At 29.4% G+C, this 12,796-nt stretch overlaps 1 protein-coding gene across 1 annotated transcript; it reads left to right on the plus strand.

Annotated features, from left to right (window-relative positions):
• The first annotated feature begins 5,306 nt into the window (after positions 1–5,306).
• Positions 5,307–8,793, plus strand: LOC108324137 (uncharacterized). Its single transcript, XM_017556983.2, has 3 exons — positions 5,307–6,322; positions 6,423–6,571; positions 8,292–8,793. Exons 1-3 carry the CDS (start codon positions 6,073–6,075, stop codon positions 8,424–8,426), a joined length of 534 nt encoding a protein of 177 aa, XP_017412472.1. The 5' UTR covers positions 5,307–6,072; the 3' UTR covers positions 8,427–8,793.
• The last annotated feature ends 4,003 nt before the right edge of the window (positions 8,794–12,796 follow it).

Consider the following 12,796-nt stretch of genomic DNA (forward strand, 5'->3'; position numbering starts at 1 on the left):
ATTTGACCTCAAATTTGACATAACTAAGTTACATATGTTCTTTTTACCTCGGTTCTATTGACAACTGGGGTCTAAAGGTAATAAAAAATTGTCATTCTGATTTATCTAAGTAAAGATGAATTTGATGCAGTTTGATCAAGGTTTGATGCAACTTAGTCAATATCGGGTACAGCTCGACTAAGGTCGATACAACTTGAACAAGGTTGATTACAGCTCCACTAAGGTCGAATACAACTATTTTTTTATTTGTTACTTTTTAACAGGACATATGACATCAATTATTTAAAATAACCATTCTCATATGCATTTTCTGCTTCAATTGTTTATTAGAACAAGTGAGACCAAAAGGTAGATTAAAAATTCAAAATTATTATTTCTTTTTATTTTTCTGAATAAGATATGACCTTAATTTTTTGAACAACTGATGTCATATGTACTTTTTGTTTCGATTTAGTGAACAACAGAGGCCAAAATGTTGGTTAAAATTTCAAAATTGCTATTAAAATTTATAATTTTTTATTTATACTACCCTTTAGATTTCGGTTTTACGAATAATCAATGTCATAGAGTAGATATTGTTTTGGTTATTAGAATAACTGAAGTCATATGTCTTTCTAAGGTTAATATTTCTTAAAAGAAACTGAGGTACTTTTGCAGTTTTCTTCTTTCTTTCATCTCCTCATATCAACACCGCGTCACTACATAGATTCACTACCTCTCTAAATGCCACCATCACTACGTCCTCACACCTTTCGTTCCTTGTTGTGTTGCTTGTGTCATTCGTCGTGTCCGCTGCCATGGTGAGCATGTTTCTCGTTGTTTCTTTTTTGTGTTTTTTGTGGTTGTGTTTTTATATTTTGCTCGTGTCTTGCTTTGTTCATTGGTTCTTTGCTTTGCATTATTGATGGTTTAGGAGCAAAGATGAATATGATGTTTGATATAAGTATGATGTTTAGGAGCAAATATGAATATGATGCCTCAGATGAATATGTTGTTATAATTTTGTTAAGATTTAAAGATAAAAAAGTGACTATATGTGGTGACCTACCTCACTTAGAATGTTGTATTGATGTTGAAAGAATTTGTCTAGACCATCTAAATAAATTTTAATTGAAGGTCCTGTCACAGCAGTTCTCCAAAACACAGGTATTGATGCATCATTCTCCATTGTTGTTCGTCTTTCATGCTCTCATGTTCCTATTATTATCTTGAAAATTTATTTTTTATATGAGCATATTATTTTTTTAGTATGTTGTTTATTTCTTGAATGTTGGATATGTGATTAATTATATGCTTATTATGTTGAATTAGTCTTAGTTTTCTGTTTGAGATTCAATAAAAAAAATTATATATTGTCTCAGCTTTTATAAGAAATGCATTTTTTTAAGTTAATATAAGAGGAGTCAGTACTAATAATATATAAGTATTAAATCTTGAATTGTCCATTTGACAGTTTAAAAAGATTAATCACTTATATATATATATATATATATATATATATATATATATTCTTTTTTTTAAATTCATGAATATTTGCTAACTATATTTTGTATTGATCTTCAGCTTAACAATTGATTATGAATTATAATTACTTTTATTTCATCTAACTATAATACCAATGCAAAATATTAACAAAATTTCGTGAAATTTATGAGACGTTGTTTAAAATTGATATGCACAATAAATTAAATAAGTGAATCTTCTTAAATGTGATATGGTCAAACCTTGAATACAAAAGCAATTAAGGTGATAATTCATTTAAAGATTATGAAAATTGTATGAACAATTTCAGTATATATACATTGGATTAACTCATCCCGCATTAGTGTTGAGTATGAGAGAGCACTATAAGAACTTATATAATTTGCACAATGTAATGCGGGTAGAAGTGATAATGAAGTGAAGTTTATATATATTTTTGTCAATGAATTGAATGAGAAAAAGTTGAACACAACCAAAATTAGAAAACAATTTATCTCTTATGATTTTTTTCAAAGTTATACAACATAGACATGACACAACAAATTAATAGACTTTCCAAATCGAACTGAACATGTTGTCAATTCCACCATAAAAGATCAACTTGAAGAAAAAAAATTAGAAGACATGAAATGTTGGCATAAAAACTTTTGTTTGAAACCAATATCTTTAAAATTATATAATTATTTTAAATCATAAAAGATATATGAAATTAATCATGAGTAGAATCGAGGCTAAACAAACATTTTTTTGTTTATTGTTTCGGTTTTCTTAACCAAACAAAATGTTAACTTTTTTGTTTCAGTTAATAATTGATGTCAAAAGTCCTCTCTTTTACATTATTTTAATATATTTCAATTATAGAAATCGAAACCCATTGTTAAAAATAATTATTGTGATATCTCTTCTTAGATGAAGATTATTCATATAGGTAACATTGTCCAGACTATTACACCTAACTTACAGGAATTGTTCTCTAAATATATGGAAGACATATTTAATATATATTTTCTATATTAATAATATAGAAATATATTTATAATATAAAAACAGTTAATATCAATAATTTTATTTGAAAAAATAAAAAATAATGCAAGATGAAATAAAACGAGATAAGTTATTTTAAATAAACTTTATAGTTACTGTGTGAAGACAAAATATATCCAATTTTACTATCTTGAATCGATACAAATTAAACTGTTTTTATTTCTTTTAAAAGGATTTAAACTGATTATTCATATATTAAAAAACTATAATATACATAAAAATAATAAAAAAAGAGTAAATATCAAAATCTTACGAGGGAAGTGTACAGAATATATATACTCGTGCATGAATTATCAGAATTTTTTTTAAGTCTAGTGATTACTTATAAAAGTAATGGAAATCTAAATTTATAAAATAAAATATTCTTTTATTTAAGGGATAACGATACCAGTATATATAATTGACAGGAGATCGATAATTACATTAATCTAAAATTCAAATAACATGTAACTATAAAATTATTGATTTAAGGAATAAATTGATGTGGATTTAAGAAATTATTTTACCTCCCAAACACCTATATAATAGTTTTTAATTTCATATATTTACTTTCACGATAAATTATAAGTCTCTTTTTTCATTCTATGCATTTTATACTATATATAAATATTTGTACATCTTATTAAGTTGACTTTATAATAGTTGACTTTCTACATTCTACGTTATCTCTTTTATTCTAAATCTAAAATATAATTTACTTTTAATATATCTATCACTACAAAAAATATCTTTAAATAGCAACTATTTTAGAGATAAAAAATAATTAGTCAAATTAATTTAAATACTATTTTCTAAACTAAAAATTATTAATTTTTAAATAGATACTGTTATAATTAATAATTAATTAGACTATAATTAGTCATTAACATTATAATTAGTCATTAACATTAGTTATCAATGTTTTATTTACCAAAATAATTAGTATTAATTACTAAGATTTTTTCTATAAATGTTATGTCTAAACAGCACTCAACTACTTCATTGAATCTAAACCCTATCAATTATGTTCTTTGTCCTCCTATTCAATCTATACCAAATAAGGACTCTAGCATAGGTACATGTCATTGATGAATTTACGATATTCTCTTATTTTCTTTCAACCATTCATGTTATCCCGTTTATTTTCACTACTCCTAACATAATTGAATCTATGACTGAATATGCTGATATAATTATTACATATTTTTGCCTGTAAATAGACTTCATAAATAAACATTATCATATCATTTTTCTTTTGTAGAGTTACTATATTAAAAACTTTGGCATTGATATTGTCACTGCTTACAAGAATCACACGCAGGGTCGCATTGGTGACAACGTAGATGAGACATTAATTATAGTCATAATAAAAAATAAATAAAATCAAACGAAGTTTCCGGCTATATTTTATTTAAAAGTCGTGCTTTTGAATCACAACTTAACTTAATTATGCGTAATTAAAAAATAAAGCAGTGAACCAAAATATAGTTTTATTAAATATAAATTAAAAATTAAAAATAATATTTTGAAATTTTATTTATAGTGATAGATTCCTTACTCACCCATCGTCAATCTCTTGATTTATATATCAGACTGACGATGAATTTGTAGAATATCATTTACCCATATCCTGTAGTGTTGGTAAGGTACAACGAAAACTAATGTCTTGTATATATACATGTGTAATTGTTCAGGGAGATATAAGGTTAGCTTAATAGTAAAATTAGAAAAAATGGTAGAAGGAATAATGGGTTCAATTTTCTTAATTAATAAATACTAAGAATTAATATTGTTGATAAAGAAAATCTCACTTGACTAATTGCTTATCAGTAATCAATTTGAATCTGAGTCATTAATAAGATCCCATTCATGCTATAACTATAGAAAAAAAAATAGAATCTATATAATTTAATTAGTAGAGAAAAATCACGAATGACGCCCCTTGTTATAATTAATCACAAACAAGGTGAGGTAATGAAGAGTTGTGAAATTTACGAAATAGTAGAACACAATTATGAGTGTTTTAGTTTCATATCTCTCTTGGATAGAATACCGTTTTGTTATTTTGAAGCGAAATCTTATTAATACAATCTATTCCTTATGAAAATTTTAGAATAAAATTTATGTATTTCAACAGATTTCTAAAAATATATTATTGATATAAAAAATATAATTTGTGTTTTACCTTTAATCTAATTATTAATATATATTTTTTGTAATGTAGCAAAAAAACAAGGTACAAGACATGAGAAAGGAGCATCCTGCTCGCTGGCCATGGATTATGACCAAATTCCGGAACCGTCCCGTTTAGGGAACATTGCATTACATTGCGTATCAATCTATCACACTGTGTCAGTCAACACACTCAATCCACCTATAGTCTATACACAATATACAACGGGCATTACTTTTGTCTTTGGGCTCGTAAAATTAAAGGAGTTCCATCATTCTTCGTAAGAGAAAAAAAACATTTAAAGTTATTAATGCATGCAAATTAATAAAACTGACCGTCACTAACAGTATTAACGTATACAAAAATTCCACCACCACACACTTCCGCCAAGTTGCAGATTTAGTTAGGAGAGGTTTTGATAAGTAATCCTAAATACTAAAATATACAAATGCAATTGAAACAAACTACGTAATAAAATGGAAAAATATAGGCGCGTTTTTCACACATAAAATTTGTGACAAGGAACTATAAAAGCGAAGAATCACTTATATGTGGTAAAGGAAATTTAACTGGTGATGAATTTAAGAATTTAAAATTGAAGATAAGGCGTTGAAGTTGTGGTGGGTCAGAATGAGAGATGGGTCACGAGTGAAGCTGAGCAGGGAAAGTAATGACTACCGAACCCATTTGCAAAATTACTTTTCCAATTATAAAAGAGTGCAGACACAGCAAAGTTACGCTCAATTTGACTCCCAGGTGAGTTTTGCAGATCCAACACGCCTCAACTCAAATCCTCAATCTCTATTTATGTCCACTGTCTCATCTTTGCTTTGCTATAATATATACTTCCTTTTTTTACCTTTCATCAACTCAATTCTCTAGCCACGCCTCTCCCTGTTCACATCCCCCAAACTTCTCTCAACCCACGCTGTCACCACCATCACACAACCATTTCTAACTTACCAATTCTCCATTTATTTAACAAAACAAAGAAAAGAAAGATTCTGGGCATTTGTCGGATTCGGATTCGGGTTCGCGTCGGTCACATCCATCAAACACACCTTGATTCTTGGCGTGCGTCAGTGAACCTGGAAGAGCGTCAGGTTCATTTATATCTAAACCCAAACAACTGAAGAAAGAAACATACCCTCTCTCTCTCTCTTACTCCTCCCTCTCCTGACACCTACCGTGTTGTACGTGTCTTTCAAACGTCACCCACTTCGAAACGTAAACCATGTATCCACCAGATTCATTATAATATTCATTTCTCAAATTTCTACTACTCAAATTGATAAACCCACCACACTACCACCCACCTCTCCACTACAACAACAACCTCCATAGCAATCGTTCTGTTTGCAAGCTAGTTCAGGGTGAGTTTGAAAATAATAACGATGGGGAATTGCCAAGCTGCGGAAGCGGCTACGGTTGTGATTCAACACCCTGGGAACAAGGTCGAGAGGATTTATTGGTCGCTTAGCGCACACCAGGTTATGGACTCCAACCCTGGTCACTATGTTGCACTGGTCGTGCCCTCACCTACGCTTAAGTCCGACAATGGCACACCAATGAAACAACTTAAGCTTCTCCGACCCGATGATACTTTGCATATTGGCCAGGTTTATCGCTTGATCAGTTTCGAAGGTATAATAGATTATTACCTCGTATTCTTGCTTGTCTTTGTTTCTTTATACAAAAAAAATTAAAAACTGATTGTGGGTGTGTGTGTTTTGGTGGGCCATAGATGTGTTGAAGGAGTTTGCTTCCAAGAAATGTGGCAAACTCGGGAAATTGCTGAAGGAAACAGGGGGTCATGGCGTTCAGATGAAGCACAGAGATAACAGAGCTTCAAATCCTAGCCTGACTTCCAAAAATGAATACAGTTCCAGTAAGGTAATCATGTTTCAATTTTTTCCCTTGGTTTCTCTCGTGCAACTAGTTAAATTGGTTTGAAAATATTAGACTCGTATGCATGCTTGTATGATTATGATTATGATTATGATTATGATTATGAATATCATGTTGGAAGGATAGTATTGCCTTTTCCTTTTCATTTCCTTATCTTTAAGGCATTGTCCAATTGGAACGATTAGGTGCGGCGTTTTTCTTTTCTCTGAATAAGACATGAATAAAGGAACTTTATCATACTTTTTCCATTGCTCTGTTTGCATGTTTTAAATTCATAAAAACCCATATCTTCGGTACATTGGCAGAATTTGATCATTATTTATTTAAGTACGGATCTCGAGGGTGATTTTCTTTTTTTACAAGTTTGGTTATAAATATTCCTCACTTTTAGTTGGGACAGAGACACTGGTGGTGAGTGCATGTAATGATTGTTTATTTTAGTTGCAAGTTTGTTGTGCTATACGATATTTGGCACAGTCATCCACAATCGATCCATGGCTTCTACAGATCTTGCGTTAAGGCTGTTCTCATTAAACTCGATTCCTAATTTGTCGTTGCGTCTTACTAAAACCCTTTTTGTTGCAATGTCTAATTTTAATCTACTATTACCTAATTTGTATGTCATATGGTGACAGAAAATGGTAAAACTTTTTTCTGAAACGTACAAGTGAACAACACTAATAGGGATCATAATAATTCAGCATACGTTTGTCTTAAAACTAGGAACAAATAATTTTGATAAAATAAAAAATTATATATGTTATATGGTTAGATGTTTGGATTAAAATGAAGCCGAATTAATTTTAGCATAATCGATTTTGAAGCATTGAGCATAATTAAAATGTGTGTCAATTGATTTTAGCAAGAAATGGTGAATGAGGACATGTGTAAGAAAAGAAATTGATTTTGAGTGTGAAATAAAACAATGTCTAGTCGAGCATGCAGTGGTAAATTAGGAAAGTACGTCAAACAATGCATGCTCCACTATCCAAATAACGATACATGTCTTTGTTGGGCTGGTTTTTATCTCTTTCTAAGTTTCTTCACGTTTCCACTTCATGAAAGCACTACCAAATTACAAAAGGCGTGTCAGGACCACTTCTGAGCTAATCATAGGATACCATGGATGCTTTTAGTTAAAGATATCATCTTTTCAACTTTTAAGTGACTTTTTTAAACAAAAAGAAAAGAGTTAAAGAAAGAATGAGTGAAGGACCTTATATCTGCATACAAATAGTATTAATGGATAGTGTTATTTTTACACGCATACAATAAAACACTCATGTATTAATTTAATATATTAATATTTTAATTATATTTTTTAAATTATTAATATATTGTTCTATTATAGACGAGTTATTAAGTTGGTATTGTTTGTTTTAAAGATGTAAAATTTCATTTTTTGAGTATTTTTTTCTTATCTAACTCCAAATTTTATAACCTATGTGTTACAAGCAAACCATTAGCTTGAACAATTATTTTCTATGACAGAAAAATATGCAATCCACATGCCAATTACAAAAGAATAAAAGTATTAATGCTTCAGAGACATGGATTGAATGTCTGTTGAAGCCTACCATCTGTGACTTGTGTGATCTGTTGTACTAGATGAATGAATACGATTTGTCATTTTGCTCTTATCTCTTGGCGTGTGAACCTATCCAACGCAATGCCAAAGTTATCTCTTTTTTCTATTCATTGTCAGGTGGAACAAGAGATTCAACGAATGGAGAGCAATGGCAGCAGCAGCAGCAATAACAAAGGTGTTGGAAGACATTTCGTTGGTTCTGGTGGGCAATGGAAGCCAGCCTTACAGAGCATTGCAGAAATTGGAACTTAAAACGCACCGTTAGCCCCCACTCCCATGAATAAATCATGCAGAGCAACAGCATCAACAACCCTTCCTTTCATTTCACGCTTTCCGCTGCATTCACATGACCCTCCTCCTTCATTAGTAGTCTACTACACGTAGGGTTTGTGTTTGTTAAGCTTGTCTCTCTTTCGAAAGGACATGTATACATGTTAACCCTACAATTAGACATTAGCCAAGTTCTTATAGAATATAGCATATGCTCTTTTGTTTTATTTCTTAAACATATATAGCTGTGTTCCAAGTCGCCTATATCATTATGGTACTATGGTCGTAGAACAATGTACCTTTTGTTTGCCTTGAAATTTTAGTAGCGGACCACTAAGGATTTCGTTAATTGAATGCTTTTCAGACTTATCCTTTTTGCCAAAGTGGTTCTTTTTCGTGTATATTCTTAATATTATGGAAAATGTATTTTTAACAATTTTTTTTAACAACTTTTTTACAACAATATGTTAATAACCAGCAGCATATGCGATCAATTTTAAACTACAGACGAAAATAATGCTACCCCGCAAACTGTAGACTCCACAGCGATCACATAATATATAAGTTGCAAGATTAAAAGACGAAAGTCTTAAACAGAGACTTATCTATGTCCTAAATAGATACAATATTTTGCTCCTGCATCATACTAATGATCATTTTAAAATTTAATTCATACATATAAAACTAATTTTCGCCTTATATATAATGGCTATTATATATTTTAATTAAAAGTGTTATTCTTATAAAACATAATTTATGACTTCAAAAAACAGTTGTGCTCATTAGTTTATGAGTTCGTCTCACTTATATCCATTTTTGATAATTGTTCTTTTATTCTGTAATCCATTTTACAGATTTTCAAGATCCGTATCTAATCGTGATCTTAAATGTTAAAAATCCGACATACCCTTGCTAGTGCTAGTTCCACTATGCTCCATTTGCATATTAATGTTTGAAGGTTGGTTGGTTGTTTTGTTTGGATGGAACCACGGGTCAATGGTGCAATCACTTTATCCCTTGTTTTTCATTCAATTCTGACTTTAATTTAAAAGACAGGGTACTTGTTCTAAATATTGTTTGTTTGTGTTTTCATCAACATGTTTGTCCACTTCAAGTTGTTGCTAGCTAGTTGGGGAGGTATGACCTCCAGCGGTAAGGGAAGGACATAGACTTCTTGAATGTTATATTAAGATAGGATATTAAGTATAAATTGCTTCTTTAAGCATTGATTCTTATAATTAAAAATATGTTTAGAAAAATTAATCATTTTCAAGCTTAAAACCCTCCACGCTTTCTAACTAGATGAATGTTGGCAAGGGTTGAATCTTTTATTTGAAAAGTAAGGTCAACTATGAATAAGAGGTGGCTTATTTTATTTTACACAATTTCCTCTCATTCTTACTTCAATTAAATCCTTTACCATATTTCTATCCTTTTTATTCCAATAAAATTCTTTCATTCTACACCAACCTCTCAATTATTCTCATTCAAAACCAAAACAAAATGAACTCATCGTGAATTCCCGTTTTTATTTCATGCTTGATTACCATTTACTCACTAATCCAAATATATCTAATTTTGTATACTCTCGTTTTTCATATAAGTTACAATCCTATCATTGATCAAGGATCTTAAGTAGGCATTATGATGAAAAATGTAGTGAAAAAAAGTATGTGACACGTCAAAATCATGTTTCAGTGAAGAGGGAGGAAAAAAAAGAATAAGAATAATCTCAAACACAACAAATAATAAGGTATGCCGATAAAGAAGATGAACAATCCATCATTGTTATAGAAGAAATATAAAAGTAAACATTTCATCAATAGAAAATTTGATCGGAACCAAGCATGAACATAAGTTAAAAATGGCTTTTATGGTATATCAAAGGAAATGTTTTAGGTGGAGGAGTTGAAAGAAATCAAGTCGAAAACTTTGGTAATTTTTGGTGAGGAACTCAAGGTTTTCTTTTTGAAATTGAAAAAAGTTGGTTGTTGGTTTATGGGTTGAAAAATGATAAAAAAAATTAGTATTTTGACACGTGCAATACACAAAAAATATTTTCAAATATATTAAATATTTTTGTATTATAATTATAAGTAATTAAACGAGTCTAAAATAAATATTGTACTTTAAATATAGATGATAAATATGATGAACTTACTATATGATCATCTTAACCAAAACAAATTAATGAGCTATATGCATTTGAATTTTATAATTTCAAAATCGATATACAATAAATACATAAACAAGAATTGAATTAGCATTAGAGTAATTTGTATACCTCATTCATGACCAAGGTAAGATAAACTATATTTTAAAGATTTTCAAATACATTTTTATAAACTACATTTGTAGCGGTAGTGATTACATTTTCATCTTGATCTAGAATGAGTATCTTCAATACTTTCTTTGTTTCAACTCTAAAAACCACTATATATAATTGACCATATGTGAATACTAAACACGAAAGATAAAATCCAACTTTAGAGAGAGATTGTCTTATCTCATGCTTATTATTATTATAAAACATAAACATATAACAAATTGTATCCTTTGAAACTTGAAAGACAATCTAGAATCAAAAGAGAAATTGGTATAAATATTTTATCAATGATGTTCTCACTTGTAATTATTGCCGCAGAAATAACATTCACTTGTTTTATAGAGTGTATGTTTCATCATTAGAAAAAAAACAAGATTCATCATGTTACACAAGAAATCGGGATAAATAAACTCTACCAAAGAACATAAAGATGAATCATTGTGTTCAATTAAAAGATTTTCTAGTATTTAATAATGTATTCACGGTTTCATTCAAATTCATGTGTTCATATCCAATTTTTGTAATAAATAAAAAAAGTATCCTTGTGAAAAATTTTAGATGAAAAGATTAAATTCTAACTACATATTATTTTCTCTTTGTTGTTTTCAATTTGATTGTTGGTCAGATGATTTTTACTTTGTCAACTTTTTTATATCAACGGTACTTTTTTTTTCACTATTTGTTACACAATTAAAAAATATGGCTGGAATGATTGTTAAAATAAATAATTATTAAACATAATAACTGTTTATATAAAAATTAAAGATATCACTATTTATAAAATTTATTATTAGATAATAATTTAAAAAACTATTTATATTATAAGCATATATACTATTATTTTATCCAGCATTTCTATTCCAATTCCATATTTTCGTGTGTGGACCTGCACTTCTTCCAAATTTTATGGCATGTAACAACTTGAGCCGTACACTTATTATCCAAGAAAGTAATCAATTAGAACTGCCTCTTCCTGCACCTCCCCCTGCTTTTCTTCCTGAACATCCATAAAAGTTTAACTTCCCAAATTATTCCTCGTTAAAAATATAATAAGAATCCCTATACCTTCTTAATTTAAACATTTTCTGGAATGAATTTTTTGGAAGATATTTTCAAATTAGTAAAATGACTTGCAAAAAATTTAATCTAGAATATAATTTTTTTTTTGGAAATGAGTGTAGGAATTTTTGAATCTGAGAATACTTTCTGAAGTGTTTATTCCAAAAAAAAACTTATATTCCAAAGCACTCAATCTGGAATAAAAAAAATTCAAAATATATTTTTGTATATGAAAATATATTCGGAAATACCTGTTCCAGAATGACTGTTCTGAAAGATATTTTCGAATCCAAAAATATTTTCAGCAACTATCATTATGAAATACAAAAAAAAAAATCAGAATAGATGTTCAGAATATATTTCTGAATTTATAAATGACTTCTGAAACACCTGTTTCAGAAAACTTTGTTGGTATTTCAAATATTTAAATTAAGAAAGGGTGTATTTTATGTTTCTTCCATGCGCAACACAAGAGTCCTACTCTTCTTTTTGACCAATTTGGGATGGACACCGGATAAAATTTGGCAATGGATAAAAATTATTTTATAAAATAGTGAATGCAGAATGCATGCACTCACTTTCAATGTTTTTTTCTTTGATTAGAATCATGGTGTTGGATTCTTACCTCAACGAACAGTACATAGGGAGACATGGTGCAAGGTGACGCATGATGTTGAGGAGGACATTATGTGTAGGAAAACAATGAAAAAGCGTATGATAGGATGAGGGATATGCAGCGAAAATAGGGATTTCAAATTATGAAAGAAGGACAACCAAATAAAGTCAACTTATATTATTAACTCAAGAGGGTAGAATTAACATTTAAAAAATTAGGGGGTTGCAGGAAGAAAAATAATGAGGCGGAGGAATTAGAACCCCACTTGGTTGTATCCCTTAAAATTGTCTAATGGTAATTCAACTTTTTTTTTTTATATAACTATATCTTTTTAAAATTTCTTTTCGCAGG

Source organism: Vigna angularis, chromosome 1, assembly GCF_016808095.1.
Source record: "Vigna angularis cultivar LongXiaoDou No.4 chromosome 1, ASM1680809v1, whole genome shotgun sequence".
Taxonomy (NCBI): domain Eukaryota; kingdom Viridiplantae; phylum Streptophyta; class Magnoliopsida; order Fabales; family Fabaceae; genus Vigna; species Vigna angularis.